Raw genomic sequence first — 20,240 nt, 5'->3', positions numbered from 1 at the left:
CTTTCTCACTGGTAGCGCAGGACACGCCCATCGACTGGCCTGGTTCCGGTATACCCAACCCAGCTTCACAAGCTTGTCGTTGAACTCTCTCATGAACTTGCTTTGGGCTGGTGAGTATTTCCTTGGCTTACATCTGTACGGCTTTGCACCCTTCTTCAATCGAATCTCGTAAGCCGGTACTCTCGCAGGAGGGTCATTCCGGAGATCGATGCGCCAAATGTCGTGTTTCCTCACTAATTCTTCCAACTGATGCCGATATGCTACGGGGAAACCCGCTTTTATCGCATCGTCAACCAATTTGATCAACTGCTCCATGATCTCTGCCAGATCTGGATGCTCAGTTCTTTTATCGTCAACGCTGTCGTATGGATCACAGTCGTCGTTGACTTGAGGTTGTGCAAGTTGCTCCAGCAACCTGTCCACATCAATTCCCAATGGCTTCAACAAGTCCTTACCCACGATAAATTCATCATCATCATCTTCAATTAGCAGACACTCGACAGGTTTCTGGTGTTCAACGATGCCAGCGGCTGTGCCAATTTGGATGACCAGGTCTACAGCTTTCACAGCCTCGACCCAATGCCCCCCAACTGCACGGCCCTTGATCGGTTTTTCCCGTTTCCTTATCGAGATCTCTTTCCCCATTACTGCGTTGAGCTCTGCTAGCGTCTTGACGTTGATGAGACACCGACTCGACCCAGTATCTGCGCAGTAAGGCTTTCGGAGGACACCATTCAGCAGAACGGTGCCCGCCTTATTTCAGTTTTCCTCGCGAAGTCGCTTCATGTTCACATCGCTGGACGCTTTGTCCTTGTTCTTGTAGAACTGCTTCGGCAAGTCTCGCTTCTCAGCGTCACTGGCTTCAGGGCACTTAGAAAGCCAATGAGGTCCTCCGCATTTTAGGCATCCTTTCTTCGGTGCGGTAGCAGTAGGTTTTCCTTTTGCCTCCGGACGTGGTTGATTTCGCGCAGGAGCACCTTCTTTCTTGCGTGAGTCATGGTTTTTTCGCTGTCCGTGCACGCCAGACTCGGCTCTGAGCTTGGCCTTCTTTCCGCCGCGCTCGTGTGTCTGACGTGGCGTTTGAACATCATCCGAGACCCTCTTCTTCTTTGATCGCCGAAAGTCTCGGTCCTGCTCAAGTGCCTTGGCCAGTATCACATCGTGCAACTTGCACTCATCCGTCTTGGCTCCAGGCGATTGGTACCGCAAGGCGTTTTTCACCTCCTCCTTCAATCCTTCCGGGGTAATCGAGTTGACCAGCAAACTGCATTTTTCTTTCCGCCTGGTTTCCGACTCAAAACAGGCATGCAGGCCGTGTTCTTCACTTATGCGCTCGCAGGAGATGAAATATTGCAGCACTCGCTCGCTAACGTCACTCTCCTTCAGGTTGAAATGCAACTCTTTCTTGAACAGAGCTTGCACGTCGGGCAGAGTGTGGTTCTTCACGGAGTTGATAATGTTGTCGATCTCGCTACGCAGTCTGTCGTCATCGACTTCAGTCACTGCAACTTGCCACCGGAGCCGACACCATGTCTCTAGCAGCTTCCGCTCGAAAGAATCCTTCACGGATCTCGTCACCGCAGCGTAGTCCTCTCCCGAGGTCTGGCAGTGCTCTCTCATGATGTCTTCATAGACCTTCCGTTCCTTGCGCCACTGGACAAGGGCGGCTTGCGAGGTCGACGTGATTTCAGGGGCCAGCACCGGCGTGAAGATTGGGTGAGCACCATCGTACTCTCGTTCCTTCATCGGGATCTTCTCCTTGCTGGGTCCTGGCTCCATCTTCTTCAGTGAAACGAATCCCACTAAAGTCGACTTTGTAACGCGTTCCGCTTAAGAAAATAACTTGAACACTGTGATAGGGAAGCTGGCAATTCCTAAAGTGTTGATCGCCGAGTAGATTCAAAAGTGGGGAATCATAGCATGCTTGCCCCAGCGCTCATGCCTGTCAGTGTCTACTTCTAGATTTCTGCTCTTCTACGGATTGTTCTCTTCTACAGATAGTTCTCCCCAACTCCTAGTTGACTCTTCACGAAGTCCATGCCAGCTGGGGTAATGGACTGCAAGACCCCAATGTGTGTGAGCATGGCTTGAATAACCACCTCACACTACAAACCTGGCAGGTAAATCTGATCAGGCATTCGAGACTGCAAGCTGCCTTTGTGTCCGGCACTAGCACCTAGTAGGTGGAGCCGATGTCGCCGACGCGGATGTTCATGAACTTGACGGTGGCATCCGGGTGCTGCGCTTCCACATCAGCAGGACGGCCACCCGACGTCGGGCACGTGCCGCGCTTGACGCCGGGCTTTGACGGGTCCGCTTCAGCGGGGTAGCTGCTGTCGAGCCAGAGGCAGTAGGCGGCGTGGTCCGACCAGAGGCTCATGGCGAGCGTCATACCGTTCGCCATTTGCTTGCCCATGCGCGCCAGCCCACCCTTGGCGGCATGGTCGTTCTGATCACCGAAGAGCTTCTTGGACGCCTCGCACATGCTGTCGGTGATCGAGTTGGCCGAAGCCAGATCAGGGTAGACGCTGTTGGGCACTGACACGACGCGGTCGTCCTGCTTGAACAAGCGTCGGATCTCCACCAGGTCGCCGGTTGCAGTGTTGTCGCTGGTCAAGAACTGCGTGATGATCGTGAACTTGCGGGTGGAGTCGATGGTGAACTGCGATCCGGGGCCGTAGAAGGTCTGGTTGCCCATTCGGAACGGGTTGAAGTCGCAGCCATCCTTATCGCAGACGCCCTTGTAGCGATTCCCGTTGCCGTTGCCGCATTCCTCCGGAGTCGAGCAGCGCTTGAGTCCGTCCGACGTGCACGGGTGCGACGTGAAGGCGTTGCTCATGCTGTTGGCCTCCCAAATGTCGAGCTCAGCACAGCAGGCTCCGTACTTGCCGCCGCCGGAGTTTTGGCTCGTGGCACCCCATTCCAGCGTGTTGGCCTCGCCGTTGATGAACTTGATGTCGTGCGGACACTGCGCGTCGCAGTAGCCCGTGCCGTAGTTCGCGCCAGCCTTGTTGGTCGGGAAGCTACCGCTGCCTCCGTCAGCGTCCATCTGCACGAAGTAGAGGGCGCCATTGAGTCCGCAGGGCAGCTTCGATACGTCCACGTCGAGAGTGAACTCCTGGTTCAACAGCTTGAATTGCTTGTACTTGGAGCCCGCGGCGTCGAGGAGGTACACGCGAGAGCCGACGTTCGCACCGTACTGAGTCTGCGTCACCAGCTTCAGCTGCAGCTCGTCAGCAGACGTCGTGATGCCGTAGGTTCCTTGATAGTCGGCGCCTTCGAGAGCGCAATTCTTGGCGCAAGCTTCCGGAGTCGAGCACAGCGTGGCGTCCCACTGGTTCCCCGAGTAGCAGTTCTTGTAGTCGCCGACCTGGTGCAGCCAGCGCCAGTTGGCATCCAGCACGACCGATGTGGCTTCCATCACGCAACCACCAGCCTTGGAGCATTGCTTGGACGCCAGAGAAGGGTGCACTTCCGGGGTGCTGGTTCCAGCCTGCTGGGCTGGAACTTGGAGCACGGCCATCGACACAACGGCGGCCACGAGTGCGAAGATGGAGGTCGAGAGTTTCATTGCTTGGAGTTGGTTCAGTCGAGTGGGGTGTCGAGCTTGCGAATTCAAAAGTGAGCATGGAGATGAAGGCCGATCGATGCGGCCTCGACGAATGTGCTTGCCACGACTGTGGGGTGGTCGAAGATCGCAACACGGACGAACTCAGATCGGGATGGCGTGCTTGGCACGCGCCCAAGCTGGTTAAGTGCTGGCGTGCTTCTCAGTCTTTAAGAGCTTAACCCAAGCTAGGTGGTCCAAGCTTCTTCCAAAGTGAGCACATTACGGGTGTCAATGCTCGTCTCTAGGTGGCGATCAATCGAAGTCGATGGCATTTCCATGGCGATTTCCGGTTCGTTGAGCCCCCATCGGGCTTAACGTCTTTGAACTGCATGTGCTCGAAAAGCAGTGACCAGGGATAGTAGGCATCTACGCACAGCAGGTCAGTTCTCAGATCGCTTGAGCCTCGCCGCCAGCGTTTGTCCAACGACTTGCTTCCTGCAACAACCAGATCGCGCATGCCGAAGCGGCAGCAGCTTACGCGGCCACGCGCGAGATACTATAGTAAGCTTCGAGCCGCCGTCACTGTCAGCATCCGTTGCGCGCTGCTGCTGCTTGAGCTTGGTCGCGACTGCGGCGGCCGCAAGCGTTCTTCTAACAAGTCACATGTTTAGATGTGGTACACACACGTTGTACAGAAACATAGTATGCCATATTGAAACCAGCATTAAAATTGATTGGGCTGCTGGCTGTTGGACGCGCGGAACCTGCTCATTCTCCTTTTTCAAGACTGCGGAGAACTTCGATACCCCCCCTTCAGCAGCCTCCTGCGGTCGCTGCTGCACCTCACAGAAGTTCACTTGGTTCTCCGTCTGAGCTGTTCTTTTTTCTGGTGCGAAAGCCAAATTGGCTCGCCTGCTTTCACGCCGCGCCCCACTCCTCCATGGCCGGTGTGCAACAATTGCGAGCCGACATACCCAACCAAAAACTATCAATAGCTGTAGTAGTAGGATGCTCAAAAGTAGATGCATGGTACACTGGCACCTCACAGAAGACGGGCTTGGTCTTCCCGTCAGAGACCGTCTTTATTCGGTGCGAGAGGAACATGGGCCCGCCTGCTTTCATGTCGAATCAGTGCTCTGTGGTCGACGTGCAACACTTGCGTGCCGAAATGCCGTACTCAGCAGACTGCATGAACTGCGTATCCAGATCACCCTCCTCACAACATCAAAGGAGACTGCACTGCAGTAAACACACTACAAAGGGCACCCGGTCAAGTGCGTGGCGAACACGTGTCATAGGTTAGAAAAAAGTATCTGCAGAGATCAAACGGGCGCACGGCACCACCCGCCCTCTACATTGCTGCGCCCAGCTCCACACAGCTAGATAGCCTGTTTCAGGCGCTACCGCCTTCTCTACTATCACCACCGCAGCGTGCGGGGCTGATCTCTGTCTGTGGTTGGTCTAATTGGCAGCCACAGCGTCAGCACGCGTCTGCTCGAGCGGCGTGGCCTTGAGCTGCACGAACAACTGTCGCATCCGAGAGACGTCCTCCTCGTCCTCGGGCGTCTTCTTAGCGGGCACAGCCACGGGCTTAGGGTCCTGCTTCTTGGAGTCCTTCTTGTTGTTGAGCGCGTCCAGCTTCTTTTTGCGGCTCGTCTCCAGGTCCACGAGCGTCACCACGCGCTCCCACGGGTTCTCGTTCTGCAGGTCAGCCACCATTTTCTCGAGCGTGGCCTGCTCGAACACGCGGTTAGACTGCATCTTGGACTCCTTGATGCGCTGGCGCTCGGCCACGAACTGCGCCATGTCCTCCTCGGCCTTGGCCTTGCACTCCACGGCCACCTTCTCCTGCTCCTGCGCCTTCAGCGCAATCTTCTCCTCGTACTCGCGCATAAACTTACTGCACAGCAAAAGAAACAACACGGTCAGAAAACCCTGGATATCTTTCCAACTGCATCTCTGTTCAGCCACATACGTGAGCTCGTTGTCCTCCTCCACGACGGGGATCTGGAAGTCGACAGCGGGCGTCTCAACGGGCTGCTCCTGGGCAGCGAACTCCATGGGCTGGTAGCTCTCCGTCTGCTCCTCGTACGCGTGCTCCTGGTACTCCTGCTGCTGGTAGCCCAGGCCCTCGAACGTGCCATTCGTGGCGGCCTCCGTGGGCTCCACCTCGTAGAAGCTGCCACAGCAGCAACAGTTCTATTAGTACTTCATCCAGATCTGGAATAAAATAATATGTTTTTTCGATCTTCCTGCTTCACGTACTCTCCAGTGTTGTCCGCGGGCGGCGCGAAGTCTGAGATCTCGGCGGGCACTTCGCCCTCGACCGGCTGGCTGTCTCCGAACGGGTCCATGCTGTCTCTGTGTCTGCTCTAGCGAGGTGCTCTCGGCGAGGATGCGGCCGTTCGGTCGCGCTCGGTCGGGATTTTGGCTTTGGCTCCCCCCTCCGTGCTGCTGAAACGACGGGGCATACTCAGGCCAAGTCAGAGCCTGGTGTGCGGTACACCACGTGGCCGCGAGGTTTTATCAGCGCTTCAAATTGAGGTTTAACGAAAATAGCGTGGTCTACACAACGCTAGCTTAGGACGCTGTGGGAACTAGTGTGGCGCACATTTGCGCGAATCGACTGGTGGCTAGCGTTTGAGCCGCCCCTTGAGTGCTGCGATAGACCCTCCAGCGAGACGAAAGCGCCGCCACAGTAGGAAAACCAAGCCAATCCGACGCCAAAATGGTCAAGCAGAAAAACCACACCGCCCGTAACAACACGGTGAAGGCTCACCGCAACGGTATCAAGAAGCCGAAGAACCACCGCTTCCACTCCACGCGCGGCGTACGTCCCCGCTGCCAAAAATGATACAGACACACAGGGCAGCAGACTGACGCCTTCTTCTTGCCTTTATTACAGCTGGACCCCAAGTTCCTGCGCAACCAGCACTGGGCCAAGAAGTTCGACAAGAAGCACCGCAACCGCAAGAACAAGGACAAGGTTCGTGCGGCTTCAACAGCAGCAACAACCATTAGGATATGAATCAGGTGGCTCATATTTCGCTGCTCTTGTTGGACTGATACAGGAAGAGTAAATTAAGCGCCATGGACACTAGTCGACGGAGAGTTTCTCCTTCCTGCGGGCTGCTCTTCCAGTGAACGCCAGTGCTCGGTTTTGGCCGGGGGTGGAAGAAAATGGAGCGCTTTTCCTTCCTTTTCCTTCTTCTGTTGGCTGAGCCGGAGCTCGGGTGGACGAGTGGCGAGTTAGGGTCGGTCGTGGTTGATTGGGGCGCGGTGCGGACGAGCACGCGGGAACAGGTTTCTGCATCGTCGTGTTCCGAGGCGTCGCGTCTTCGCTTGGAAAACCGAAAATGCAGTAAAGCAGAGGGGGAATGGCTGTTCCTCTCTCTCTTTCGTTTGCATCGATCGATCGCGTCGGGACTTCTATTGTGTGTGGATGACAGGGGTGCGGGACGACGGGGAATCACGCGAAACTGCAGGCAAAAGACAGGATATACAGGAGCATTGGGTGCGCAGCTACGAGGCGTGGAGAGTGTGCTGAGCGTGTTGCGAGAACGGAGATGACGATCCAACCAATTTATCTACATTCTCCGAACCAAAGCGTGAGCATGGAAAACAACACACGGATCCGTTCTCAAGACAGCTCAGTGCACTCGGCCTTTGTAGCAGCGGGTGGTGTATGTATGCATGTTTACATGAGCGGTTGTATGTTTGAATTGGATGACGAAGATGATGATCTCCAAATCTTATCTACATTTTCTGAAGCAGCTTTGAGCTGCTTTGTGAAGACAACACTAGGCGTGATTCTTCATCCAAAGTATCTGTAGGTAGTGTAGTCGCCGCATGTAATAGAAGTGATCAATGAAAGGATTTCTATTGCGTTAACAACTACAGTGTATCCTTCTATTCCTTGGTTGCATCGCCTTCGCTAGACTTGTCTTCAGCGGTCTCAGCTTTCTTCTCTTCCTTCTTGTCTTCCGCCTCGGTCGATGCATCCTTCTCTGCGGCATCCTTCGTGTCCGTCTTGCCACCCTTCGTGTCGGCCTTGCCATCTTTGTCGCTCTTCTTAGCCGTCTGCTGGCCTGGGACGGGCGGGTCGATGACCGAGCGCACGTTGTACTTCTTGAAGCGGTGGAAGTCCGTGAGAATGCTGAACCCGCACGTGTTGCGGAACACCTCAATGAGCAAGACTGAGCGAGGCGTCGTCAGGTTTACCTTGGTCTTGTCTTCGCCCACCAGCTCCACGAGTCCGTTAATGACGTCCATGCTGTTGAGGTTGGTGCAGTTCCGGCGCTTAAACTCCACCGCGAACTCGAGCGGTTCGTCCGTGCCCGCGGCCTTCTGCTCCTCCTTGAACGCCTCCAGGTGGGTCTTAATCATCGGAGCAGCCAACTCCTTGATGGCTTCCACACTCGAGTAGCCCACCTTCTCCAGCGGGGTCATTCTCATGATGAACCTGGAGGCGAAGTCCTTGGTGCTCTCCACCTGCTCGAAGATCTTGGACAGCAGCGCCGTGGGGGAAATGGTGTCGTCCTTGAACTGGATGAGAATGGCGCCCTTGACGCCCGTGTCCAGCGGCGTGAACCTGCCCGTCTGGCGGCTCTTGGCCTGCGTCTGCAGCGCCGCAATCTCCTCCTGCAGCTTCTTCTGCACCGAGTCTCCTCCCTCCTCCTTCGCGGCCTCGTCCGTCTCCTTCTTGTCCTCCTCCGCCACGGGGAAGAACTTGTCGGCCGCCTCGTTCAGGATGTTGAGGGCGTCGCTCACGCTCTGGCGCTCCTTGGTCTTGTCACACGTGACCAGCACGGCACCGTGGCCCTTAGCAGTGGCAGCAGCGCCCAGCGCGCCCTTGTGACGCTTGTTGTTGCCGTCGCGGCCGCCCATCCACTGCTTCTTGCGCTTGTCGCCTCCTCCTTCGCGCCCCATGGTCACCACCCAGCTGCACCTTCGATAATGACCCAAGTTGCGCTTGAAATTCCTTTTCAACGAATCAGAGCACAGAAAACCGATTTTCGGTTCTCTTTCCACCAATCACAGACTCGGAAGGTATTGGACGTCACTGCTCGGACATCATTCCTACATCGAAGAGCTCCGATAAGCATGGCGACCACGGCGCTGGCGGACCACGTGCTGCTGCTGGGCTCGAGCCAGGAGAACGAGCTGCTGGTGGCCGACGCCTCCACCGGCGGCCAATTGTACTGCTTCAAGAACTGCCGCTCGGCGCTCAATGGCGTGCACGCGGTGCCCCGCACCGACCACTTGGTGGCTGTGCAGGAGGGCAAGCTGGCGCTCAACCTCTGGAACTGGGGCAAGGACATGCCCGTGTGGAAGTGCCACGTGGCTGAGAAGATGGGGCCCGTGACGTCCTCGACCTGCGGCAACTTCCTGTTCGCTGGAGCGGAGTCGGGCAAGGTCTACGTGTGGGACGTCAAGACGGGCGAGCTGGTGACGGTGTTCGACGCCCACTACAAGCGCGTGTCGGCGCTGGCGCTCACGTCGGACGACTCGCACTTGATCACGGCTGGAGAAGACGCACTGGTGCACGCGTGGAGACTCGTGGACTTGCTGGACGAACCGGACGCTGCGTCGAGCTTCCAGCAGGGCGTGACGCCCGTGGTGAGCTTCACAGACCACGTGCTGCCCGTGACCTCGCTGCACGTGGGTCTCGGCGGCGTCAACGCGCGCATCTACACGTCGTCGCTGGACCGTACCTGCAAGATCTGGTCGTTGAGCTCGTCGCAGTGCCTGTACAGTGTGTCGTGCCCGTCTTACGTCAACGCATGCGTCTCTGACCCCATGGAGCAGCGGCTCTTCATGGGATGCGGCAATGGCCGGGTCTATGCTTTGGACCTGAACGCAGCAGCGACTGCGGCTACTGCCGCTACGGCTCGTGTTGCCAACGCATCGACGGGCCCGACTTCTGGTGCCAATGTTTCGCCGTGGGGTCCGGAGGCTTTGCTGCCGGGTTCGTTTGAAGGACACGAAACGAGCGTGACCACGTTGCAGATTCACGCCAGCGGTGCGTTCCTTGTATCTGGAGACGAGAACGGCGTCGTGCATGTGTGGGACAGTCTGAGCCGGCAGTCACTGCGCAACATCAAGCTTTTTAAGGGCAAAGTCACAGCCTTGGTGCTTCTTCCTCGGCCGCGACACCTCTTCCGCCAGGCGAAGACGGCGTTCACCATGGAGAGTGAGGATCTCGACGACCTGCTGGCTACGCCGCTGCCCGTCGCCCCGCTCAAGAAATATATGAACGCCACCAACGACAACTAGATAGCACCATTGTAGTCATTCAACAGCGTAGCCACGCCGCGAGGTGCGTGGCGCACCATGGAAAAATAGACATTGCATTCTTCAAAATCCTGAGTCTGCCTGCTTTATTTTTTACCTTGATGTGCATCGTATATTTCTGTCCTTGGGACGTGGCGGAGAATGCGTGGTGTGAATTCTTTGGCATACGCCGAAAGCACTGAGGTATCACACTGGCAATGATGGAAGATGGCACGCTGAGAGACCCGCAGCCAACGGGCGAATTCGAGGAGGTGTCGACGCCCAAGCTGCAAGAGCGGATGGATAAGGCCACGCAAAACCAGGTCCGTGTAGTGTCGGCGTAGATGAGCTCGTTGTAGAGTTCGCTAAACGAGATCGTTTGACGATAGGAACGACAACTCGATGTCATCTACTCGGGCGCCAAGCGACTTCACCAAGCAGCTGAAGCCACAAACGAGGAGGTCATTTCGCAGAATGCCATGCTGGACCATGTGAGCGTTCAGGTCAGTGACGCAGAGCAGGTCGTGCAGCAACAAACCAAGGCGGCTCGTAAGGTGGTGAGCGCACACCGCAAGCTCGGCTGCTACTACGTGATCATCTTCTTGCTGGCGGCGGCGCTGCTCATCGTCATCTTTATTTGAAGAAATGAGCCAGCTAATGAGAAGTTAATGAAGGAGGAGATTGAGGAACGCTTACCAATTGGTTTGCGGATGCTTAACATTAGTTTCTGGATATCTTCTTTGGTGCTACGTTGGCTACGTGGGTTGAACAGAGCATTGTGGTGGGCAAAGCAGCAGGAAGATGCTTCTCAGCACAATGAAAGAGCGGGGGCCCTATCTCTGCCGGGACTCCAACAGCCTCCGCACGGAAGACTGGGGTCTAGTCGAAACGGGGCAGACAGAAACCTGCCGCTTAGTAGCGGTAGGTCTCCGGCTTGAAGGGGCCCGTGGGCTTGACGCCGATGTACTCGGCCTGCTCGTCCGAGAGCACGGTGAGCTGGGCGCCCAGGTTGTCCAGGTGCAGGCGAGCGACCTTCTCGTCGAGCTCCTTGGGCAGCACGTAGACCTTGCCGGTAGCGTACTTGCCCGAGTCGCGCTCCGTCCAGAGCTCGATCTGAGCCAGGGTCTGGTTCGTGAACGAGTTGGACATGACGAACGACGGGTGGCCAGTGGCGCAGCCCAGGTTGAGCAGGCGGCCCTCGGCCAGGATGATGACAGCGTGGCCGTCCTCGAAGATGAAGCGGTCCACCTGCGGCTTGATGTTCTGGCGCTTGGCGATCTTGGTCACACCGGCCATGTCGATCTCGTTGTCGAAGTGGCCGATGTTGCCCACGATGGCGTTGTTCTTCATCTTGACCATGTCCGTGGCCATGATGATGTCCTTGTTGCCCGTCGTGGTGATGAAGATGTCGGCCTCGGACACAACGGTCTCGAGACACACGACCTGGAAGCCCTCCATGCAGGCCTGCAGGGCGCAGATGGGGTCCACCTCCGTGACGTACACGACGGAGCCGGCGGCCTTCATGGCCTGGGCGCAACCCTTGCCGACGTCACCGAAGCCGCAGATGACGACGCGCTTGCCAGCAAGCATGACGTCCGTGGCGCGCATGATGCCATCGGGCAGCGAGTGGCGGCAGCCGTACAGGTTGTCGAACTTGGACTTGGTGACCGAGTCGTTGACGTTGATGGCGGGGAACAGCAGCGAGCCGTTCTTCTCCATCTGGTAGAGGCGGTGCACGCCCGTGGTCGTCTCCTCCGAGACGCCCTTGCAGCGCTGGGCGATCTGCGTCCACTTCTTGGGGTTCGTCTTGAGCGTGCGCGCGATGATGTTGAGCACGCACTTCATCTCGGCGTTGTCCGTCGACTCCGGGTCGGGCACGGCGCCGTTCTCGGCGAAGGCCTTCTCGGCCTTGAAGCCCTCGTGGATCAGCAGGGTCATGTCACCGCCGTCGTCCACGATGATGTCCGGGCCGTCGCCCTTGCCGTCGTCCGAGGGCCACGTGATGGCGTTCAGGGTGCACTCCCAGTACTCCTCGAGGGTCTCGCCCTTCCAGGCGAACACGGCGGCCGAGTTGTCGCGAGCGATAGCGGCGGCGGCGTGGTCCTGGGTCGAGAAGATGTTGCACGAGCACCACCGGATGTCACCGCCCAGGGCCTTGAGGGTCTCGATCAGCACGGCCGTCTGGATGGTCATGTGCAGCGAGCCGGCCACACGGGCGCCCTTGAGCGGCTGCGAGGGGCCGTACTCCTTGCGGCTCTGCATGAGGCCGGGCATCTCGATCTGCGCGATCTCGATCTCCTTGCGGCCGAAGTCAGCCAGCGAGATGTCCGCCACACGGTAGTCTCCGAGCGAAGCCATTGTTGGAAGAAGAGAGGGGGTGAAGGCGGTGCTTGGGCTTCTAGACGCGAATTCCAAAGTGAGCCGATCAACGTGTCCGGCGATCCGGGATTGGATGCAGTCAACACTCCAGGAGAGCGCTACACCACCCGTTAGAGATCGTAAATGGAGTATCAGTACATGCCGTTCAGTAGTACCTCTTTATATTGCTAAATGCACGAGCTATATCCTGAGTATTGTTCGGTTTACCTTACGTTCATGCTTTCATATAACGATACTAGTAGAACCTAATATGTGGACTAACATGCTATACTGCAAGCTACGTGGATGAGAGTGATAAAACCATATGGGTACACTTCGCATCTGAGCCGCCCGTGACAGTTGTTGCGTGGATGAACCAGATTCCCGCGCTGACATTGCAGTCGCGCGCAATTTCCCTCCGACGGCGATGGCGAGCGTGAACGACGCCCTCATGCGTCGCGGCAAGGGTGGCGGTCAAGGGGCGAATTCCGCCGCAAAGCGCAAGCGCAGCAGCAAAAGTTCCAGCGACAATGACGTGGGCAAGAAGAGGAGCTCCTCAATGGCCTTGTGGCTCTCGCCTGCAGTCCACACTAAGGCCACCAAGTCGACGATCACGCCGGAGCCAAAGACTGCCGCTGCGTCCTCGAAATGTACCAACGCGTTGCTGTCTCCAAGCAAATCCCTCCCTTCTACGCAGTCTTACATTGACGTGGGTCAGCGCAGCTTCGGCAAGCATGTCACGTGCCCCACTTGCGGGCTGCTGTACACTGCCGGAGAGGAAGAGGACGAGAAGGAGCACCAGAAGTTCTGCAAGCGGATGAAGCGAGGCATTACATTCTCCAAGTGGAAGACGGAGAGGATGTTGAGGAGCTTCCCCGACACGGGGGCGAGGATTCTGGAAATCCGAGGAGACGACCCGACCTCCCACGTGAAGAAGCTGCTGGAGGTCAAGGCCGTGCTGGATGACGCATTGGGCTTTGTTGAAGAAGAAGCGTTCTTGCGACGCAGCCACTTTGTGTACATTCAAAAGCACAAAGTGGTTGGGTGCGTCAACACGGAGCGCATAACGGAAGCCTTTACCTTGGACAAGAGCGCCTCGAATCTAGTTGTCCAGACAAACTCTGACGACAAAGAGAGCTCAGGAAGCGTGGAGGGCGCGATCACGGCGTCTGCAACCTCGCAGCCTGCTCTTGTTGGTATCTGCCAGCTCTGGGTGCACCCTTCGGTACGCAGGAAAAGCATTGCCACCCGAATGGTTGACGTCGTGCGAGAAAAATCGATCTACGGCATGTGCGTGGCCAAGAACCTTGTCGCCTTCGCACAGCCGACACGTAACGGCCTTCAGTTCGCACAACAGTACATGGAACCATGCGAGATGCTTATTTATTGAGATATTGCGAATACAGGGAAGCTCATTGAATCTTTACGCGTCGTGCGATCTCATCCAATCATTACATTGCCGTTTACTCTAAGATGGCGACACCTCTGTGCAGTCTCCACTTCGTCGACGTCGTCGCATGGGACCCGTCCTCCCCGGAATGGCATCGACTGCTCAAACTACGTTTTTACGACTCACGAGTGTAGTGTTGCGTCCTGGCAGAATAAGCCGTATTGGAAGCGACCGGCGGAGGGGGCTGCCCCTCCATCATGGAACTACAACGTCTCGCACCATGGCACTATTGTGGCAATTGCCAGTGATTCCCGCGCTTTAGTGGGCGTGGACGTCGTGCGGCTTAGAGGAGTTCTTCCGAGCTTTTGCAGACTACTTTAACCCTGGAGAATGGGGATACATTCAAGAGACCGACGACGAAGATGACCAATACACTCGATTCTATCGACTTTGGTCGCTGAAGGAGGCGTACATCAAGGCGGTGGGCATCGGTCTGGGCTTTTCGCTGCTGCGAGCTGAGTTTGTCCGGGTGGATTCGAGCCGGGAAGACCATTGGGAGCTCCTCCTGGATGGACATGGGGCTAGCGAGTGGCGCTTCTCATGCGCTCAAATCGGCGACGCGCACCTCGTGAGCGTTGCGTACGGGCCGTTCTCAGCAGTGTGGAAGCCCGAAACAAGCTGTCTGCTTCCGCATGATAAACAGTTTACCAGTGTTCCTGGGGGGAGAGGAGAAATGACTGCGTGGCAAGAGTGGAGGCTACAGGATCTCCTTCTCAAGCGCTACGCCACTAGTACGACCTGATGCACTGCAAGATGAATACTGGTTCGGCGGATCCATAAAAGAACGACAAGCTTATCGCTGCAATATCCGACTCATAGAATGAAAATGGTAGAGTGTCGAGGTGAATTAATACCGAGCGCTAATTGTGAGGTAAATGCATGCGATCGAGCCACACCAGGAGCGAATGTTACACCCACCTCGATCCTGGCTGAAGCCACGGCTCCATCCGGAGCAGTTGATGTGCATGTTAACCGCTACTCTATTTGTTTTGCTTCGAGGTACCTCGGAATTCGCATTCCGCGACTCAGCTTGCTGATGGAACGGCAGTACCGAGGCCTAGTCAAGCTACCTAAGCTGACTGCCGCCGTGATACTGGGCCACCGCGTGTCGAAGGCACCACACACTGAACGATGATAACCTGCGTCAAGGTTGATGCTATATACAGCTAGCTCAGTGGCTCCGATCGGCTCGGCTCGCCCTGACCGTCTAACCATGTGGCAAATGGCTTGTTTCCTTTCCTTGTCACGTGATTGATACTAGCGTTTGTATGCTCTTTGTTGAAGTTGCATTCGACCAATAGGAGATGAGAAGCTCCGGATCAAGTTGCTACTACCTCATGTATGATACGACACTAACGACTGACGGGCGCAACAAGTATCGCGGGAGTGTACATACTGTCCATTGGCTCGACAGAATGCCACGCACCAAGCGCTCAAAGACGTTGTCTCGATAGCATGGAAACCAGCTTCCAAACGCACCTACAAAGCGATCAGGGGATTTCTCAAATTCCGACAACTATCTGAGTTTACCAATGCTGTACTACTTCAAGAGCACCTGCCTGTCAAGCTATGGAAACACTTGCAAGAACAATTTTCGCCGGAGGAGGAATTATACCAACACCGTTTTTCAATTAGGCTCAGTCTACAGCCATATCAGGACTCTATAGGGGTTAAACAAACGTAAATAGAGGACCTCCGAACACACACGAGTGTACTTATTCCACTGAGCGAAGCTGGCGGTACGTCTTCTGAGACGACGTGGTGCTCGCTCCAGCCGTGGCCCGAGCAGACGCACTCGCACTGGCGCTGGCCGTAGCACTCGCTGATGCACCACCCGTCACGGTGGCACCATTTCCGTTCGACACGGACGCCGTGTTCGACGTGCCGTCTCCGTTCGTGACGGAGACCGTCTTGGTCGAGTAGGGGCTGTTGCCGCCGTTCGCATTGGCGTTCGCGTTCGCAGTAGACGCGCCATTGGCGCCACTAGTCGTAGCCGTCGTAGCAGGGGCGCTGTTCACAACAGTAGCCGGAGCGTTGTTGTAGGCGGGGGCGCCGTTGACAATAGGCGGCGGAGCGTTGTAGACACCGGTCGGCGGGACGCCGTTCGCAGGATAGCCCGCAGGATAGGCAAGCCCACACCGACGTGCGCTCCGAGGCCCAGCACGTTGGCACCGACACCAACACCGCCGTTGCCCACACCGACGCCGACACTCGCGAGGCCAGGCACACCGACACTGAGCGCGGGGCCGGCGCCGTATCCGTAGCCGGGTGCGCCATAGCCGACGCCGGGGAGTCCGAGCAAACCCAAGGTCTGGTCCGGCGTGGGCACCGGTCGACACGGCGGTGGCGGCAATGCACAGAGCGAAGATCTTGCTGCTGGTGCTGAGGCTGAACATGGCTGTTTGGGTTGAGTAAGTAGAAGTAGTAGGAGAGACTTGGTCCGATAGAACGTTCGGGAGAGCGCTGGCTCTGGCGGAGATCGAGCGGGTTGCATCGATGGGAGGGGGTTGATTGGAGAATGAACTGATGCGAGGCGGCCAGCCAGCTAGTCGCGAGGCTACCGGAGGCAAGGCTAGCTTTGGCCAGCTGGCAAGAAAGCAAGCGTCGATCAGCTGGCTGCCAAGTGACACGGACGTCAACGCCAACCAGCCGACGGGTTTCGCGGCGTCAGCATATCGCGGGGCTAGCGATTACCATGGCGAAGGTGGCCCTGTGAGGTGGTCGGCCGATGGGGTCATCACGGCCGCGACCGTCGTGCAGATGCTGGTGCATAGCGCTGGATTGAACGACCTGGTGATGGCTGGCTAGACGTCGATACCTCCTACTGCGTAGTGTACAATACACTTGAAGGCTTGAGGGAGGAGCTGACAAAGATCCGGAAGGGTCGTAAGGCATGTGGTGTATGTACTTGACCGTCATTGACTCCAAGAACGACCCTTGGCCCGCAGGCATGACCCCATCCGGAGTAGTTGATGTTCATGTTGATCCGTACTCTCTACGCGTTCTTATTCGCATTGCTGCGACTCAGCTCGATGATAACTGTAGCGCTGAAGCTTCGCTTAGTCAAGGCGTATGCCGGGGTGATGCTGGGCACCACGTGGTGAAAGCTAGCTGTACGATAACATAACCTCCGTAAAGCTTGGCTTGGCTTGTTTTGGCTGGGCTGGGCTACGGGGGTTGGTGCATGCGCAAATACGGGCGAGCTTGCTCGGCCCGACTGAACCCGACTGAACAAATGGCTTGACTTCAAGTTTGTATAACATGCGTTATACTGATGTTTGTATGCTCGTTGTTGAAGTTGTGTGAGACCAATCGGAGATAAGGAGATCCCAAGCATGGGTCGAGTTGTCGCTCCTACTGCTGGCACGACACTAACGACGCGCGCCACGAGCATCACGGCAGCATGCCACCACATAAGGGATCATCTTGTCAAGACCAGCAATGCCTACCTGTCGGGTGTGTCCATGCGCCCACAACACTCGAGATAGCTACATGTAGTCTCAGACAAAAGCTCAATTGCATTGGATTGGGTGGGATTAAAGCTCCTTACTCGACACGACAAAAAATCAAACATGATACACTAGGAGGCCGACACCACGGAGGATCGACACAGAGTTCCAAACCACACCTCAACCAGGCTTCCGACGAGGATACACATATTCCACCGAGCGAAGCTGGCGGTACGTCTTCTGCGCCGACGTGGCGCTCGCTCCAGCCGTGGCCCGAGCAGACGCACTCGCACTGGCGCTGGCCGTAGCACTCGCTGATGCACCACCCGTCGCGGTGGCACCATTTCCGTTCGACACGGACGCCGTGTTCGACGTGCCGTCTCCGTTCGTGACGGAGACCGTCTTGGTCGAGTAGGGGCTGTTGCCGCCGTTCGCATTGGCGTTCGCGTTCGCAGTAGACGCGCCATTGGCGCCACTAGTCGTAGCCGTCGTAGCAGGGGCGCTGTTCACAACAGTAGCCGGAGCGTTGTTGTAGGCGGGGGCGCCGTTGACAATAGGCGGCGGAGCGTTGTAGACACCGGTCGGCGGGACGCCGTTCGCAGGATAGCCCGCAGGATAGGCAAGCCCACACCGACGTGCGCTCCGAGGCCCAGCACGTTGGCACCGACACCAACACCGCCGTTGCCCACACCGACGCCGACACTCGCGAGGCCAGGCACACCGACACTGAGCGCGGGGCCGGCGCCGTATCCGTAGCCGGGTGCGCCATAGCCGACGCCGGGGAGTCCGAGCAAACCCAAGGTCTGGTCCGCCTCTGTCTCGGCGTGGGCACCGGTCGACACGGCGGTGGCGGCAATGCACAGAGCGAAGATCTTGCTGCTGGTGCTGAGGCTGAACATGGCTGTTTGGGTTGAGTAAGTAGAAGTAGTAGGAGAGACTTGGTCCGATAGAACGTTTGGGAGAGCGCTGGCTCTGGCGGAGATCGAGCGGGTTGCTTCGATGGGAGGGAGTAGATTGGAGAATGAACTGAGCGAGTCGGTCTGTCACTCAGCTAGTCATGAGGCTACCGGAGGCAAGGCTAGCTTTGGCCAGCTGGCAAGAAAGCAAGCGCCGACCAGCTGGCTGCCAAGTGACACGGACGCCAACGCCGGCCATCCGTCGGGTCGGTCGGTCGCCCTGCTGCGCCTGGGCTCGCGATTACCAGGATGGATGTGATCCTGTGGGCCGGTGCATGCAGTCACCAGGGTCGCGACCGTCATACAGATGCTGCGCTGGATCGAACGGACTGGTGTTGGCTGGTTGGTTAGACGTGGATATCTACTGCGTAGTGTGCACATTTGAGGGAGAGGTGTGTAGGTTTGCAAGGATCCGGAAGGGCAGGTGGTGTAGACGCTTGACCGTCATTGACATGAAGGACGACCCTTGGCCACAGTCACGACTCATGACCCCATCCGGAGCAGTTGATGTTCATGTTGGTTCCTACGAGGAGCGTGCGTAACTATACAGATTTGTGGTGCAAAATATACAACTCTGGGGAGCAACCATATTGTGGGGGATGAAATATATAACCCTGTCTAGAGTATAATAAGATGGTTCGAAGTATAACGGCCGGCCGGCGGATTTACCCCGGCCTCTTAGCCGGACGGCAAAATTGCGGGGCGGCTGAATTGACTCGGCTTCTTATCCGAGTGACTGGATTGCTAGGACACCGCAGCGATCGGTTGTGCATACACAACTAACTCAAACGCTTATACTGCAAACTCACTGGCTTCTACTTTCTTGTTGTTGCGAGGATGTCTACGTGGATACAGCTCTCTCTTCTTGACAGCGCGGATGACTATGATAGCTACCGTGACCAGCTCATGTGTTGTACCGCCGTTTTTCACAAAGTGGACTTCGATTTCTGCCGCATCTGTGGCGGAAAGCACACGATGATAGAGCGTCGACTGAAGTGCTCAAGCAAAACCTGTATAAGGTTTGGCAAGTGTGGAATTGTGTGGAAGGTATTCCAGTGCAAGGGGCAAGATAAGTGGCGTGTACTTGTGAACTTGAACGGCCACGCGAGAGGAGTGCTCACGTGCAGCGAACAACACACTCCCCTCGTCACTCGCCCTATGAAAGCGTTTATCGCTACCCAAGATGAGGTTGGACTGTCACCCCGGGTTATCGAGGTCCATCTGAAGAAACAGGTCAACATCCGACCGTCGCGGGGAGGGTGGCCTACGCTTTCTCAGGTTCAGAACGCCCTAAAACGTATCCGAAAAGAACAAGGGCCCAAGAACTCTATCCAAGCAATTCACAGACTGGCCCGATCGCGCTGCTACAAACCCGAGAACCCACCAGAAACGGCATTTGTGTTTGGTGCAAAACTGAACGTCGATGGCATGACTTACGTTGGCTCGGGAGATGACAATGACCCGTTTATTGTCGGCGTGACTTCACTAGCAATATTCGACAGTTGTATTCGCTTCAGTACGGGTGATGCTCGTGTCCTGTTCCATGCTGACGCAACCTTTAAGCTGAGTGATATTGGGTACCCCGTGATAACCTGCGGGTTCACCGACCAAGCCAGGAGATACCAAGTCGGAGCTTTCTTCGTGGTGAGTCGCCGCGCCGAGCATGAGTACACGGAGTGCTTCAGGGCTTTTGTGGAGTTAGTGCGCAGTCTTCGAGGGATTTCTATTCGCTGTGATTTTACAATGAGCGATGCGGAGGATTCTCAGTTTCTCGCACTACAAAATGTACCAACCTTCCAGCACGCCACGAAGTTGATGTGTTTTTTTCATGTCCTGTACAATGTACGGAAACGTACACAGCACCTGCCGCTTGATGATCGGAAGAAGTTGATGATTGCGATCATGGATATGCACTTTTCGCGCAGCCTAACGGAGTACGAGTACTGTCGGGATGTCAGCCTTGCTGAGTGGAAAGAAACCACGCATCTGACGGAGTTCGCAGAGTATTTTGATCAGCAGTGGCTGAAAGGGAGATACTGGAGGTGGCAGGTCTTTCATACTCCGGAGGGGTATGCCACCACCACCAACCCGTGCGAAAATCTCAACGGAGGTCTAAAACACTTTCTTCAGCGGCGTCGCTACGACATGCGTAGACTGCTATTAAAAATTTGTGATTTTGTTGAGTCCATCACTCCTCTACACCC

At 56.5% G+C, this 20,240-nt stretch overlaps 13 protein-coding genes across 13 annotated transcripts; 5 read left to right on the top strand and 8 right to left on the bottom strand.

Annotated features, from left to right (window-relative positions):
- Positions 1-759: 759 nt before the first annotated feature.
- On the bottom strand, positions 760-936 carry PHYSODRAFT_513003 (hypothetical protein; the record flags this gene model as incomplete). The annotated part of the gene is made up of 1 exon (XM_009533107.1): positions 760-936. A coding segment is annotated over one exon (177 nt), but the record flags the coding sequence as incomplete, so codon positions are not given.
- A 171-nt stretch (positions 937-1,107) lies between these two features.
- On the bottom strand, positions 1,108-1,473 carry PHYSODRAFT_454345 (hypothetical protein; the record flags this gene model as incomplete). The annotated part of the gene is made up of 1 exon (XM_009533106.1): positions 1,108-1,473. A coding segment is annotated over one exon (366 nt), but the record flags the coding sequence as incomplete, so codon positions are not given.
- Positions 1,474-1,515: 42 nt separating this feature from the next.
- PHYSODRAFT_511316 (hypothetical protein) lies at positions 1,516-1,746 on the bottom strand (the record flags this gene model as incomplete). Its single annotated transcript, XM_009533105.1, has 1 exon — positions 1,516-1,746. A coding segment is annotated over one exon (231 nt), but the record flags the coding sequence as incomplete, so codon positions are not given.
- Positions 1,747-1,876: 130 nt separating this feature from the next.
- On the bottom strand, positions 1,877-3,571 carry PHYSODRAFT_562397 (putative glycosyl hydrolase family 7 protein; the record flags this gene model as incomplete). Its single annotated transcript, XM_009533104.1, has 1 exon — positions 1,877-3,571. The coding sequence occupies one exon, from the start codon at positions 3,569-3,571 to the stop codon at positions 2,177-2,179; it is 1,395 nt and encodes a 464-aa protein (XP_009531399.1). The 3' UTR covers positions 1,877-2,176.
- A 1,388-nt stretch (positions 3,572-4,959) lies between these two features.
- PHYSODRAFT_355034 (hypothetical protein) lies at positions 4,960-5,961 on the bottom strand. Its single transcript, XM_009533103.1, has 3 exons — positions 5,816-5,961; positions 5,526-5,729; positions 4,960-5,450 (listed from the first exon to the last, which is right to left on the bottom strand). Exons 1-3 carry the CDS (start codon positions 5,902-5,904, stop codon positions 5,012-5,014), a joined length of 732 nt encoding a protein of 243 aa, XP_009531398.1. The 5' UTR covers positions 5,905-5,961; the 3' UTR covers positions 4,960-5,011.
- Positions 5,962-6,227: 266 nt separating this feature from the next.
- Positions 6,228-6,962, top strand: PHYSODRAFT_286711 (hypothetical protein). Its single transcript, XM_009533102.1, has 3 exons — positions 6,228-6,380; positions 6,456-6,536; positions 6,622-6,962. The coding sequence occupies exons 1-3, from the start codon at positions 6,279-6,281 to the stop codon at positions 6,628-6,630; spliced, it is 192 nt and encodes a 63-aa protein (XP_009531397.1). The 5' UTR covers positions 6,228-6,278; the 3' UTR covers positions 6,631-6,962.
- Positions 6,963-7,609: 647 nt separating this feature from the next.
- On the bottom strand, positions 7,610-8,479 carry PHYSODRAFT_466328 (hypothetical protein; the record flags this gene model as incomplete). The annotated part of the gene is made up of 1 exon (XM_009533101.1): positions 7,610-8,479. A coding segment is annotated over one exon (870 nt), but the record flags the coding sequence as incomplete, so codon positions are not given.
- Positions 8,480-8,653: 174 nt separating this feature from the next.
- On the top strand, positions 8,654-9,826 carry PHYSODRAFT_335652 (hypothetical protein; the record flags this gene model as incomplete). Its single annotated transcript, XM_009533100.1, has 1 exon — positions 8,654-9,826. One exon carries the CDS (start codon positions 8,654-8,656, stop codon positions 9,824-9,826), a length of 1,173 nt encoding a protein of 390 aa, XP_009531395.1.
- Positions 9,827-10,041: 215 nt separating this feature from the next.
- Positions 10,042-10,464, top strand: PHYSODRAFT_335651 (hypothetical protein; the record flags this gene model as incomplete). The annotated part of the gene is made up of 2 exons (XM_009533099.1): positions 10,042-10,146; positions 10,213-10,464. 2 exons carry the CDS (start codon positions 10,042-10,044, stop codon positions 10,462-10,464), a joined length of 357 nt encoding a protein of 118 aa, XP_009531394.1.
- A 271-nt stretch (positions 10,465-10,735) lies between these two features.
- Positions 10,736-12,195, bottom strand: PHYSODRAFT_347096 (hypothetical protein; the record flags this gene model as incomplete). The annotated part of the gene is made up of 1 exon (XM_009533098.1): positions 10,736-12,195. Exon 1 carries the CDS (start codon positions 12,179-12,181, stop codon positions 10,736-10,738), a length of 1,446 nt encoding a protein of 481 aa, XP_009531393.1. The 5' UTR covers positions 12,182-12,195.
- Positions 12,196-12,608: 413 nt separating this feature from the next.
- Positions 12,609-13,571, top strand: PHYSODRAFT_511827 (hypothetical protein; the record flags this gene model as incomplete). Its single annotated transcript, XM_009533097.1, has 1 exon — positions 12,609-13,571. One exon carries the CDS (start codon positions 12,609-12,611, stop codon positions 13,569-13,571), a length of 963 nt encoding a protein of 320 aa, XP_009531392.1.
- Positions 13,572-15,346: 1,775 nt separating this feature from the next.
- PHYSODRAFT_335648 (hypothetical protein) lies at positions 15,347-17,979 on the bottom strand (the record flags this gene model as incomplete). The annotated part of the gene is made up of 4 exons (XM_009533096.1): positions 15,347-15,641; positions 15,716-15,942; positions 17,297-17,582; positions 17,657-17,979. The coding sequence occupies 4 exons, from the start codon at positions 17,977-17,979 to the stop codon at positions 15,347-15,349; spliced, it is 1,131 nt and encodes a 376-aa protein (XP_009531391.1).
- A 963-nt stretch (positions 17,980-18,942) lies between these two features.
- PHYSODRAFT_463644 (hypothetical protein) lies at positions 18,943-19,386 on the top strand (the record flags this gene model as incomplete). The annotated part of the gene is made up of 1 exon (XM_009533095.1): positions 18,943-19,386. A coding segment is annotated over one exon (444 nt), but the record flags the coding sequence as incomplete, so codon positions are not given.
- Positions 19,387-20,240: the final 854 nt, after the last annotated feature.

The sequence above is a fragment of the Phytophthora sojae genome (genome assembly GCF_000149755.1).
Source record: "Phytophthora sojae unplaced genomic scaffold PHYSOscaffold_6, whole genome shotgun sequence".
Taxonomy (NCBI): domain Eukaryota; phylum Oomycota; class Peronosporomycetes; order Peronosporales; family Peronosporaceae; genus Phytophthora; species Phytophthora sojae.
The sequence above is the reverse complement of the archived record's forward strand: the minus strand, read 5'-3'. Positions and strand labels throughout refer to the sequence as shown.